General features: G+C 48.5%; 1 protein-coding gene across 2 annotated transcripts in view; it reads left to right on the forward strand.

Annotated features, from left to right (window-relative positions):
* SLC18A2 (solute carrier family 18 member A2) overlaps nucleotides 1-13,578 on the forward strand; it is a 41,095-nt gene that overhangs the window by 12,643 nt on the left and 14,874 nt on the right. For both annotated transcript variants that reach the window (XM_019988722.2, XM_070780919.1), the window contains exons 6-10: nucleotides 166-258; nucleotides 1,184-1,273; nucleotides 1,383-1,426; nucleotides 1,496-1,556; nucleotides 4,730-4,825. In XM_019988722.2, coding sequence (XP_019844281.2) covers nucleotides 166-258; nucleotides 1,184-1,273; nucleotides 1,383-1,426; nucleotides 1,496-1,556; nucleotides 4,730-4,825 — 384 coding nt within the window. The remainder of the gene's footprint in view (nucleotides 1-165; nucleotides 259-1,183; nucleotides 1,274-1,382; nucleotides 1,427-1,495; nucleotides 1,557-4,729; nucleotides 4,826-13,578) is intronic.

Genomic DNA, 13,578 nt, shown 5'->3' on the forward strand with positions numbered 1-13,578 from the left:
TGGTGGTGGGTGATGGGTTTTTGGATGTTGCTTGACCTTATGTTTTGCTGGTCTGGCAGGTGTGGGAAGACCACCGTCTGGGCTGGGGGTGGGCAGGGGTGCGAGTCCTGAAGATAATTCTGTTGCTTCCGGAGCTTGGCTGTCACCGTTTCTTTCCCTGATTAGGCATGGGCATGCTGGCCAGCGTGTACACAGATGACGAGGAGAGGGGCAACGCCATGGGGATCGCCCTGGGAGGCCTGGCCATGGGGGTCCTAGGTGGGTGAGGGCCGCCGTAGAGGGAAGGGTCTGTCCTGTGTGGGACACTGAGCCCCCTTTCACTCTACTGTCCTCTGTCTCCTTCCTCCTTTCATGGAGACTTTGAAAAATGGGACATGTCCTGACCTGGGTGGTCCTGGGCTCCCCAGTCCTCTCTTCCCAATCCAGATGAAAACGAGTCTTGAACAGGATGCTCTGCCAAGGTCCCTGCCCTAGAACATTCTCTGAGTTTCCATCCCGCCCGAGGACCTCCCCACTTTCTGAGCCTGCCTCCCCCACTTGCTCTGGCTGAGCTCCTAGACCAGGAACAGGCACCTTCCCTGACAGATCCAGGTCATCTGCCTTCTCTGTACATTCCTGACCTTCATCTGGGGGCCCACAGTCCCTCCCTGTCTGCTGCTTCATAAGGACCCTGCAGTCCTCCCTGGCCTGTTTTCCTATGCATGTCTGTGCCTGGGCCTTACTTCTCTCTGACCTTTACTTGTGGGGTTTCCCTCCTAGGCTCTTGCCCATGTCTCAGGTGTAAAACCACTTAGAGGAGTTGCCAGGGTGGTTTAACACTCCTGAACAGAATATAGGGTGGTCCTTTCACATACTGTCTGGAACCAAGTAGAGGGGCTTCCCAGGTGATGCTCGTGGTAAGGAATCTGCCTGCCAGTGCAGGAGACGCAGGAGAGGAGGGTTTGCTCTCAGGGTCAGGAAGATCCCCTGGAGTAGGAAATGGCAACCCACTTCAGCATTCTTGCCTGGGGAATCCCATGGATAGAGGAGCCTGGTGGACTACAGTCCATGGGGTCACAAAGAGTCAGACACAACTGAGCAACTGAGCATGCATTGCGAGAGGAGCACGAAGAAGATGGTTCTGGTCGAGGGGGTGGTCGGCAGTCCTGGGCCTGGTACCAGCCGCGCTCTGTCTTCCTCGCAGTGGGCCCCCCCTTTGGGAGTGTGCTGTACGAGTTTGTGGGGAAGACAGCTCCGTTCCTGGTCTTGGCTGCCCTGGTGCTCTTGGATGGAGGTGAGTGAGTGAGTCCTCTGGGACCCCTGGCCGTGACCTTGGGGCCCTGGGGCTCAGCATCCTTGTGGGCAGGCGCTCGGGGCCTCACCTCTCCTTTTTCCTCCCATAGCCATTCAGCTCTTTGTGCTCCAGCCGTCCCGGGTACAGCCAGAGGTGAGCAGCGGGGCCAGGTGGGCACTGTGGTGGCCGCATGGCCTCTTCTAACTCCTGTTTTCCCAACAGAGCCAGAAGGGGACGCCGCTCACCACCCTGCTGAGGGACCCATACATCCTCATCGCTGCAGGTGGGGCTCCCGCAGCACCCCGGCACTTCCCCATCAAGCGGGTGGGGGTGGGTGGTGAGGACCAGTGTTGGTTTTGCTGCTGGAAACATTGCTGCTGCTGCTAAGTCGCTTCAGTCGTGTCTGACTCTGTGCGACCCCATAGACGGCAGCCCACCAGGCTCCTCTGTCCATGCGATTCTCCAGGCAATAACACTGGAGTAGGTTGCCATTTCCTTCTCCAATGCATGAAAGTGAAAAGTGAAAGTAAAGTCGCTCAGTCATATCCGACTCTTTGAGACCCCATGGACTGCAGCCCACCAGGCTCCTCCATCCATGGGAGTTTCCAGACAAGAGTATTAGAGTGGGGTGCCATTGCCTTCTCTGTGCTGGAAACGTTGGGCTGTAGAAAAACATAAAAGGCACAAAGAGGTCACACACCAGAAGAAATGTTTTTCTTCCGTCGTTGATTCCTGACACAGCCAAGCTGCTTTGTTGTTTTGCATTTGGGGCAGAGATGTCTGAGTCACAGAGATGCCCTCCATGGAGGATTGTTTGGGGCCAAGCTTGTTCGCTGTGTTTGTGTCAGCGGGCATCATGGTTTGGCCTTGAGCTTCCGGAATGGGTCCGTGGGCTCCCTGCAGGCATCTTAGGTGGGTGGTCTGATTTCACCTTGGCATCTGGGAATGGAGACCGACAGCAGGGCACTGGAGGGTGAAGGGGCACCCCCTTTCCGCAGAGGGAATCCTGTGCAGCAACCAGAAGACATCCTCTGTGTTCTTAGCAGAGAGAGGATCAAAGGAAGCCGTGGGGTGCTGTGGCTCTTGCGGGGGATAATGGGCTGTATCCATCCAAGTGACCATCCTCCCAGGACCATCCCTGTGACCTGGGCCTGGAATTGCCTCGTGAGGAACTAGTCTTAGGTGGCCTGGGCCTGGACACAGTGGTCAGCAGCAGCCCTTGAGGTCAGGGGAGCCGTGCAGTGTGGGTTCCCTCCTGTTAGGCTTAGGTGTGTCTAAGCAGGGGTCACAGACATGAAGGCTGATTTTTTTATTAATATTTTAAACTTTTTATTGGAGTATAGTTGCTTTATAGTTTTGTATTAGTTTTTGCTGTGTAACAAAGCAAATCAGCTATATATATGTATGTATATACATATATGTATCCTTCCTTTTTTGAAGCAGGCTTGGCAACCCACTCCAGTATTCTTGCCTGGAGAATCCCCATGGACAGAGGAGCCTGGCAGGCTACAGTCCATGGGGTCACAAAAATTCAAACATGACTGGGAGACTAAGCACATCCCTCCCTTTTTGGATTTTTCTTGCCATTTATGTCATCACAGAGCATTGAGTAGAGTTCCCTGTGGTATACAGTAGGTTCTCCTTAGTTATCTATTTTATATATGCATCAATAGTGTGTATACGTCTGTGTGGAATCAGAAAAAGTTGGTACAGAAGATCTTATTTACAAAGCAGAAATAGAGACACAGATGTAGAGAATGAACATTTTGTTACCAAGGAGGGGAGGAGCAGGTGGGATGAATTATGAGATTGGGTTGACCTATATAACCAGGCAGACTTTGTTAAGCCATCTGCCACTGGGTTTGGTTCAAGGGGCATGCATGTGGCCTGGTCTAGACCTTGTCTGTCAGACCCATTGACCAAAGGGTAGTAAGCCTACCGTGGTGACCGCCTCCTGGAGGGGGCCTTTTGTGTGCCCCCTGAAAGACACAGAAGACATTCCAGAGCTGGGATTCCCCTGGAGCCCTGGCTGTCTGAGCTGGGGGTGAGGACATGTGTGGTAAGAGGTGAAGGCCCAGAGATACCACCCTGCACCTTGGGGCAGACGTGTGGGCAGGTGTTGCTGCCTGTGACCTTCCTGCCCCTGCCTCTCTCTGACCTTCTCTGACTTGTCTTGTTCCTACGTGCCCCCCGACCCGCCATGGAGGAAGTACAGAGACCCAGCCAGCACTCAGTGTCAGGCCATCACAGGTCTGGGTAGCCTGGCCAGGGGGAGGGGTCAGTTGGGAGCCCGGTGTGTCTCCTTTGTCAGTTTATGGAGATGACTGAGTGATGGATGACACAGAGAGGTCAATACCACTGAAGGAAGATTTTGTTAGTTGCGTTTCCCAAGAAAAGGGAGCATGCCACACTGCTCAGGGCCACATGGGGAACTGGTTTGGTCAGGAGGCAGAAAGGGGCTGGCCAGATCCTAGGGGCTTCTATGTGAATATCAGGGCAGGGTAAGCAGCGTAGGGTTGGCTAATTTCAATAATCCCAGTCTGGGTGCTCTCCCCAGTTCCCTGGGTGAATTTAGGGTGGGAGAGGGTACTGGTGTCGTGGGTCAGAGTTGCTAAAGAGGGAGCTCAGAAGATGGGCTCTGGTTCACAAGGGGAGACAGAGTTTGGCCCTATAGTTAATGTCAAATAGACAAATACAGAATCTAAGGAAACACAAAATAGGTGAGTGAAGGTAGTCCAGCCATTTCAAAATCATTTTTATGTTCTGTCTTTAAATTTACAAAAAATGAGAAAAAATATTTTTTCATCTGTAAGCACCCTAATTATGGTTGCACGATGTTCTTTGAATCAGAAGTCTAGAAAATTAGAGGATTCACAGTGCACAGCAGAGAAGCTTTCAGAATAATGGGGACAGTGGTGTGTGTGTGTGTGTGTTTCCCAAAGGTTCTGCATTTACAAAGGGTTCTGGTTAACACAGTGATGATGGATATTTACCCTATAGGTATAGTTGTTTAAAAAGAAAAATTCCTCACCAGCATATTTGCACCAAGTGCACTGGAATTTCAAGCAACCAGGGGCATCATTAGAAATATCTGTGTGATTGCACAAAGTGTAGGAGCCTCAGGTTGCCTGAGTCTGTGTGTGATCAGTCTGAGCTGCTGAGTGGCCTCAAGCACATTACTTCCCTAATAAATTGGGAAAGTTTAAACCTAGTGATCTCTAAGCCTTTCTCCAGTTCCAAACTTTATGACTCTGAGATGCTAGTTGTCTCAAGTACTTAAAAGAAACAACCCTCCCCACTATCCCCTTGATCTGTTATTCTTACAAAAGTAGATGTTCTGGGTATCTGAGCTGATTGTTCTGGCTGTGGGCACATGGGATTTAGCTGTGTTTGGGAATGGTAGGGGACACTGGAGACCCCAAACAGAAGGACACTAACCCTCTTCCTCCCTTAAAGGGTCCATCTGCTTCGCAAACATGGGGATTGCCATGCTGGAGCCAGCCCTGCCCATCTGGATGATGGAGACCATGTGTTCCCACAAGTGGCAGCTGGGTAAGACTGGGCTGGGCACTTCTGATTCTAGAACTGTTGTCCCCAGGGTAGGTCTCATTATTGTAGCCCTGCTGAGCTGCTGGTGGCAGGATGCTAAAGCGCTTCTTTCTGTTTGACACTTTCGGGGATCAGTGCTTAGGTTAGCAGTGAGCTTTGGGGTTTCTTTCAACTCCAGTTTTTGCATCATGCCTGATAGAGGTGCAGTTAATACAAAGAGCAGAAATGAGAGAGGAAAAAATGCATTCAGTATTTCCTCATGTTTCTGAAGCTGAACTATTGTATTAAATGTATGTGGACAGCAATCAAATTTATGGAAAAGATAATAACAAGAAACTTAGTTTTATTTTTCAAGGGGGCTTCCCTAGTGGCTCAGTGGTAAAGAATCCACTGGCAGTGCAGGAGATGCGAGTTGGTCCCTGGGTCAGGAAGATCCTCTGGAGAAGGAAATGGCAACCCATTCTTGTATTCTTGCCTGGGAAATCCCATGGACAGAGGAGCCTGGCGGGCTACAGTCCATGGGGCTGCTAAAGAGTCAGACCGGACTTAGCAACTAAACAATTTTTTTAAAAATTGAAGTATAGTTGATTTACACTTTTTTGTTAGTTTCTGATGTACAGCAAAGTGATCTAGTTATGCATGCATGTGTGCTCAGTCACTCAGTCATGTTTGACTCTTCGAGACTCTGCAAACTGTAGCCCACCAGGCTCCTCTGTCCTTAGAGTTTTCCAGGAAAATTTCGTCCTCCAGATCTTTCCGACCCAGGGATCAAACCTGAGTCTCTTGTGTTTCCTGTATTGGCAGACAGATTCTTTACCACTGTGCCTCCTAGGAAGGCCCAAGCATACATATACATATTCTTTTACACTATGGTTTATTACAGGATATTGAGTATAGTTCTCTGTGCTGTAGAGTAGGCCCTTGTTGTTTATTTTATATGTAGGAATTTGTATCTGCTAAGACCAAACTCCTAATTTATCCCTCCCCCGCCTTCCCTATTCAGCAACTATGTATTTAGTCTTCCATGTCTGTTTCTGTTCCGTAAATGAGTTCATCGGTGTCAAATTTTAGATTCTGCAAATAAGTGGTATCATTTGCTATTTGTCTTTCTCTGAGTTACTCCCTTAGTGTGATCATCTCTAGGTCCATGCATGTTGCTGGAATGGCATTATTTCGTTCTTTTTATGGCTGAGTACTATTCCATTTTATATATATACCACATCATCTTTATCTGTTACAAACTTAGTTTTTAAGAGGATGCATTTTTTAGAGTATTTTTTATTTATACAGTAATTCATGCTTATTGGTGGCTCCCTTGGTAAGTCAGCTGGTAAAGAATCCGCCTGCAATGTAGGAATCCTGGGTTTGGTCCCTGGATTGGGAAGATCCCCTGGAGAAGGGAACGGCTATCCAGTCCAGTATTGTGGTCTGGAGAATTCCATGGACTGTATAGTCCATGGGCTCGCAAAGAGTCAGATATGACTAAGAGACTTTCACTTTTGCTTTCATGCTTATTGTTCAAAACCAAAGTACAGGGAATGAGGAAGTAAAATTTTTTTAAAAATCTCATGCATCTTTCCCCTTCTCCCAGCCCAGTCCTCTGTGACATAACAATTTTGTGTCTTTTCTGGTTCTGTGCCATCTGTATGAAATGTTTGCAAACCCAGCCCGTGTGAAATCTTGTCATTTACATCAACATGTGACCTCTTGTGTTTTCATGCTTCTGTGTCAGAATGGGTAGATTTACCTTTCACAGTTAAATTTTAATTTTTATCAAAATTGCACATGTACATAATTTTTAAGTAAAATATCACACAAGTCGTAGTGAAAAGACAGCAGTCTTTTCTCCGTGCCTTCTCATCTCCGATCCCTTCCTCAAATTTTGTTCGCCCTCAACTCGTTTAGTTGTTTCCTCTGCTAATTCCTTTATGTCTCTCAATAACGTGTGCACCCTTATTTTTTGATTCTCCAATTTCTGACTTGTCCACCAGCTTCCTAATATAATAGATGAAGCTTTAATGGCATTGTTGCTCTACCTGAGAATATCAAAGAAACAACTCACATGTTTTCTCATCCTCTGTTCTCCTAAAACAGTTCTCTAACAGGCTTTGTTTACATTGGCTTTCAGTGTTGACATTACTGTGACTGTGTAAATATTGTTCAAAGATGAGCCATATAGGGTTCTGTGATTATTTCCTTTTAGTGTGTGTGTGGAATCTCGTTCCCCAACCAGGGATTGAACCCAGGGCCCCTGCAGCGGAAGCGCGGAGTCTTAACTACTGGACTGCTGGTAGTTTTTTTTTTCTCTTTTACAAGCTGCCTGTTTTTCCTGTAGGTAGTAATTGCTGTCTTTCCATTTCCTTAGACTCCTGTGTAACATTTGTGAATATATCCCTCAAACTCTCCTGCAGAGATGAGAGACCCTCTAAATACAGCCAAGTGCATCCACAGACCTATCCTTTCTGTGTTTTTGCTTGTTTGTGGACATCTGTTCCATGTCATTCTGTTTTCCTGCTCCAGTCTAGACTTGTGCTCTAGGCCATCCTGAGACTTTTCTCTTCTAATATCTGGGCATCTTCTTTGCCTCTTCTGTTTCCTGTACCCTCCTCTCCTGCATTCGTCTCTTTGGTTTACATTCTTGTTATGCTGGAACACATTGTCCAGCAGCTTCCTGAGGTAAAAGTTCTCTGGGATCCTGCATATCTGAAAGTGTCTTTACAGAGGAGGGCATGGCACCCCACTCCAGTGTTCTTGCCTAGAGAATCCCATGGACAGAGGAGCCTGCTGGGCTACAGTCCATAGGGTTGCAAAGAGTCGGTCATGACTGAAGCAACTTAGCACACATACATGCATCCTTACCTCAATTTTATCCTGAGTTTGATTGACCTAGTCTGTTTGGGTATATTATTCTTGGTTGGAAATGCTTTTCCTTCAGAATCTTATAAAAAAAATTTTTTTTTGACCACACTGTGTGGCATGTGGGATCTTAGTTCCCCAACCAGGGATCAAACCCACGCTCCCTGCCTTGGAAGCATGGAGCCCTAACCACTTGACCACCAGGGAAGTCCTCCTTCAGAGTTTTGAGGCCACTGCCCTGTTCTTCTGGCAGCCAGGGTCGCTGCTGAGGAGGCCAGTGTCCTCATTCCCCATCTTCTGCAGGAGCTTGAAGGGTCTTCTGTTTGTCTCTAGGTTTTGAGCACCCACGATGGTGATTGACGGAGTCTTGTTTTCCTCTGCTCTGCTGGGCGTAGCATGGGCAGCCTCCTCACTTGGGAAACCCCTTCTTTCAGTTCTGGGAAACCTTTTTATATTATTTCTTTAATACTACCCCCTCCCATTTTCTCTCTGTTCTTTTCTGGTGCTCTGGTTGGTCGGATGTTGGACCCTACATTTTACGCTTTAATTTCTTATCTCGCCTTTCCTGTTTCCACTAATTTCTTCATCTTCATCCTCTGAACTCTACTGAGCTTTTATAATTGGTGTCATCACGTCATACATTTGAAGAGTCTTTTCATATTTTCTCTGAGTGGTTTTGTGTGTGTGCTAGGGAGTGGTGATGGGGTTGTTGAAAGAATATCCTCTTACTATTTGGTAGGAAGACTCTCTTCACCTCCTGTTTCAGCCTCCCGTGTCATTATCTGGGGTCTTTGAGCCTCTTCAGTTCAGTTTCTCTCAAGAAACTGTCTCCCGCCAGGTGAACCACTGAGGACGGGGCGGGTGAGGGGGTGGTTCACCCTCTTTGTGGTGGACAGCCTCCACTCTCAGCCTTTCGTTCACAGCACCCGCAGCCTGCAGCTCCTGAGTGTCCTGGGCTCTGAGGCACGAAGGTCTCACTGCTTCTGCCCACTCTGTGTGCGGGTGGAAGGTTCCGGAGCTCTCTGCCATGTCCCTCGCTTCTCTCCCTCTGTTTGATCTCCCTCTCACTGCATTTTGCTTTTTCATTTTGTTTCTCCTTGAGCAGACAGGGGAGGGTCTATAGTTTTCTCTTATTCCTTCACTAAAATTTAAGTGGAATTTAGAAAACCCTGTAGATTCAGTCTGCTCTGTTTAACTGGATCTGGCTTCCCAGATGGCTCAGTGGTAAAGAATCTGCCTCTAATGCAGGAGATGCAGGTTCAATCCTTGGGTCAGGACGATCTCCTGGAGAAGGAAATGGCAACCCACTCCAGTGTTCTTGCCAAGAGAATTCTATGGACAGAGAAGCCTTCTGGGCTGCTGTCCAGGGGTGTCGCAAAAGAGTCAGAAATGACTTGGCAACTAAATAACATCATTCCTTTTTTAAATTTAAATACTTATTTATTTATTTGGCTGAGCAGGATCTTCAGCTGTGGCGTGCGAACACTTAGTTGCTACATGTGGAATCTGGATCCCTGACCAGGGGTGGAACCTGGGCCCCCTGCATTGGGAGTGTGGCAGCTTGGCCACTGGACCACTAGGGACGTCCCCATCATTCCTACTAGTGATTTCTTTCTGTTCTGTGTTATGATTAGACCATACATTTCCCACCTGTCCCTAGCTGGACATTTGGTTTCATTCCAGTTTTTGCCATTAGGAACCACACTGCAGTGAAATATCCTTTCCATGTATTCCTACTCAAGTTTGAAAGTACCTATGTCTATAGGGCAAATTCCTAAACTTATTATGTTTTGATATTTGGTGGCCTTGCCCTAAAACAGGTGTTTTCAGCCTTTCCCCATTGAGTGTATGTGAGAAAGGGGGGGTCTCATATTGATTTATTTCTGCTTTATGAGTGAAATTGAGCACCTTTTCATATGTTTATTATCCGTATCTATTCCCTTTACTGTGAATTTCTGATTAATATCCTTTGCCCATTTTTTTCTATTGTTTCATCCTTTTTAAAAAAGTTGTGTTCTTTGTATGTTCAGATATTAATCTTTATCAGATGTTTTGCAAATATGGCCCTTTGTTGTATGTCTTTTGACTTAATAGGTATTCTCAGGGTTTTTTTGTTGTTTTCCTTTTTGTCACTTGGAACATTTAAAATGCCCTGAGTCATATTTAGCAGGCTTCTTCATCATTTCAAGTCAGGTTCAGGAAGGCCTTTCCTATGTCAAGATTATTGTTTCACTGAGTTTCCTTCAATAAATGTGTGAGTTGCTTTTTTTTTGCATTTAACTCTTGGTTTTACAGAGAATGCATTTTTCTGTAAAAGAGTGTGACAAGGACCTGGTGTTACTGTTTTCTTTATAGCCAGCCAGCCCTACAGCCAGGCACCCCTGGAGTCCATCTGATATTTCCCATGTCCAACTTGCTGGAAATGACCGTTTCGTTCTCGGGTCTGTTTCTGGGTTTCTCTCTTGTGTTCCATTTGTCTGCCTGTATCCCCTTGTCAATACCTTACTATTTAATTACTGTAGCCTGAGAATCCTGCTTAATATCTGAAAGACCAGTTCTTGCACATACACATTTCTTCAAGAATTTATCAATTGTCCTTCCTAGAGGTTTAGTTTCTTTTCACGGTTCTTTCACGTTATGTACTGACATCTTCAGATCGAGACTCTCAGTTCTGAATAAGCCCACATTTTTAGAGCCCCCCAACTTTGTCTGGTAGCTCAGCTGGTAAAGAATCAGCCTGCAATACGGGAGACCTGGGTTTGATCCTGGGTCAGGAAGATCCCCTGGAGGAGGGCATGGCAACCCACTCCAGTATTCTGGCCTGGAGAATCCCCATGGACAAAGGAGCCTGGCAGGCTGCAGTCCATGGGGTCGCAAAGAGTCAGACACAACTGAGTGACTGAGCACAGCACCGCACAGCACTGCCTTCCTTGGGTGAGCTTGCATGCCCCTTGCAGAGGCATCTTCACAAATGCTGCCCTCTGGTTGGGGCTGGTCCCTCATCTTCCAGACTTATTCCAGTTGGCCTGGCCTGGGGACTAGTCCTTTGGGGGTCTGCACTGAATTTCTGTGTTCTTTCATTAAAAAAAAAACAACAAATCCTTCATTAAAAAGCCCCAAATGGCTAGAAGCTGGGTCGGATGTGGAGAGACTGCTAAAGGGTGTGAGATTTCTTTTGGGGGTGATGAAAGCATTCTGAAATTAAATCTTAATGGTGGTTTCACAGCCCTGTGGATATACTAAAAACCAGTGAACTGTGTACTTTAAAAGGGTACGCAGAATTGTCTGGTCTGTGGATTATGCCACAAAACAAAAACAAAACCAAACCCTCAACAACAAGAGTCATTCAATGAAGGAAGAAAGATTCTGGGAGCTCAGCTAAGGCCAGTTCTCAGCAGAAATCTCACTCTGAACTTCCTGGCTATGGAGATGGCAGAGGAACTGTGGAGGCTCCCCAGGGTCCTAAGGCGAGCTTAGCGCTTTGCAGGAGGCGTGGACTTCTGTCCTCAAGTTAGTGAATAGCAGTTTTGCAAAGGATGAGACGAGCTTCCGTCTCAGTGCTGATACCAGTGGATGACATCATGGGAGGTGTTTTTCTCGGGCTCTTTCCCTCTGGCCTGTGCTGACTGGGGCCTCCAGGGGTCCTCAGGCAGTGCCCTGTGTGTGTGTGTGGGGGGGGAGGCGGGTGGCGCGTGGCTGTGAGTGGAGCTACGTGTTGGCTTTGCACGTGCTCCTGGGCAGAGATGCTGCTCCAGTGTTTCTGTTTTCTCCAATTAACTGACTTATCGCCCTAATTGACCATGTCCTGGCCGTACGCAGGGCTCTTCAGCGGCTTCGCCTTCTTCCTCTCCAGACACGTAAACACAGTCAAGTCTTCCACGTCAGTCAGGGACGCAGGCCATCCGGATTAGATAGCGGGCCACAGGCTGCCTAGATTTCATCAGGAGGACCTCTTGCAGGGCTTATCTCTCCGGCCAGATGGTCCCCCAACCCCATACCTTTCCACCAGTGACCTGGCTCCTTCCTTGCCTCAGAGCTAGATTTGTGTTTCCTTCAGAGAATCAGATTTCTGTTCCCATTTGCAGTGTCATCTCCTGTGGGGTGGGGGGGGATCTCCCCCCACCCCCGACTCTGTGGGCCCTTGGCACCTTGCCGCCCACCTCTCCCGAGCCCCTTGGACCCCTCCCAGCCAGGTGAGGAGCCCCCAGGCTGGGCCTGTCCCCAAGGTGTGGACCCAGTGACAGGAGGCCGCACAGCTCTTTCCCAGAGGCCTGGCAGCTCTGCCCCTCTGGTCTAGGGTCTTGTGAGGTGGGGGTTGAAGCCCGCTGTTCTTGGCTCTGGAATATGAACCAGGGCTCGTGGGTGGAGATGATGGGAAGGCTTAGGGCTTGGTGTCAGGGTGCCTGCCCTATCCTAGGAGGTGCCCCTGAAAGGCTGTCTGGAAAGGTAGTCAGTTGCTAGCCATGGTCTCTAAAGCAGAGATGGATGGCCCCCTCTTGGAACACTGGAGAAGTTCCTCCGTGAAGCCCACTGAGGTCTCTCTGAGTTCCGAGAGGCTGGTTCTGTCGATGGTGTAGGTGGTGGAGGTCCCAGAAGGCAGAGGATGCAGAGGCTGTCAGAACATGAATCGGGAGCTTGGAGCCTGAGGTCCAAAGAACACGTGTGGCCCTGTATGCACCTTGGAGAGAGAATGGGGGCCTCTGGGCTCCCAAACATGCACCCTGTCTGTTTCCCCATGGCGCAGGCTGCTGGACCAGTGGGGGCGCCTTCGAAGGATGGCCTTCAGCTCTGTGAAGTGAACATCCTTGCTCAGGGTCTTTCTTCTAAATGGTCAGCTGATTCTGGGCACCTCCTGTGTGCCGCCATGGAGCAAGGCTGCAGGGAGACAGAAGTGCTCCCCGCCCACAGCAGCTTACCGCGGTGTGGGGAAGGTCAGCGTGCCAGGGTGAATGGTGGGTCAGGTGGGGTGAGTGTGGAGTGACAGGGCACAGGGATTGGGCTGGGAGGGCAGGTGCCAAGGCTCTTGGTGCTCCCTTTGCCACGTGATTCTCAAAGCCTCCCTGTGAGGTGTGTGCAGTGGGAGCTGTTGCTGTCTCTATCTTGAGGTTCAAGTGACCCATTCAAGCCTCAGCTGGTAAATTCCCAGCTGAAATGAACACCTTGCTGCCTGCCTCCTAATTCCATGCTTCTGGCTAGAGAATCATGAAGTTGGTGTTTCCCATCTGAGAGTACAGCTGACCCTTGAACAACGGAGGGGTTAGAAGCACTGACCCTCCACACAGTTGGAAATTCGCTATAATTTATAGTTGCCTTGGTTTCTGTGGTTCCACATGAGTGGATTCACCCAACCGTGGGGCGTGTAGAACTGTAGTATTTACTATTGAAAAAAATCTACACGCAAATGGTTCTGAGCAGTTCAAACTCATATTGTTCAAGGGTCAGCTCTGTTTGCCGTCCGTGGAAAATAACATGTGCTGGCTCCTGGGTTATGCCTGTGTGCTCAGCATCCCAGCTGGTTTGCTTGGGAAGACGTAGCTCACCTGGGGAGTCCCCTGAGCTTGTCTGCATCCCTGCTTTGAAGTTTCGGCTTCAGAGATGCTTCCCATGTTTCACCTAGGGAGTCAGGAGTCACCAGCAAGCCATTCTGGCCAGATGCTGTACCAACCACTTTCTCCAACCTCTGCTCAGGTTCTGGGCCAAATTCAGCCTAGAAGTACGTTTTGCTTGGCTGGCACAGGTGTTGGCATGAGGTTTATGTTTTTAAAATACAAATTGCCAACGTGAAAAAATTAGACTTCATATAAGAATCTGGAGTTCCAACTTTTCTAGAAAAACCAGATCGTCTCATTTGGGACTTCAGTCCCCCAGGGCAGTCAGTGTCCAGGCAGAATGGCAGCTGT

The sequence above is a fragment of the Bos indicus genome, chromosome 26 (assembly GCF_029378745.1).
Source record: "Bos indicus isolate NIAB-ARS_2022 breed Sahiwal x Tharparkar chromosome 26, NIAB-ARS_B.indTharparkar_mat_pri_1.0, whole genome shotgun sequence".
In the NCBI taxonomy this organism is placed as follows: domain Eukaryota; kingdom Metazoa; phylum Chordata; class Mammalia; order Artiodactyla; family Bovidae; genus Bos; species Bos indicus.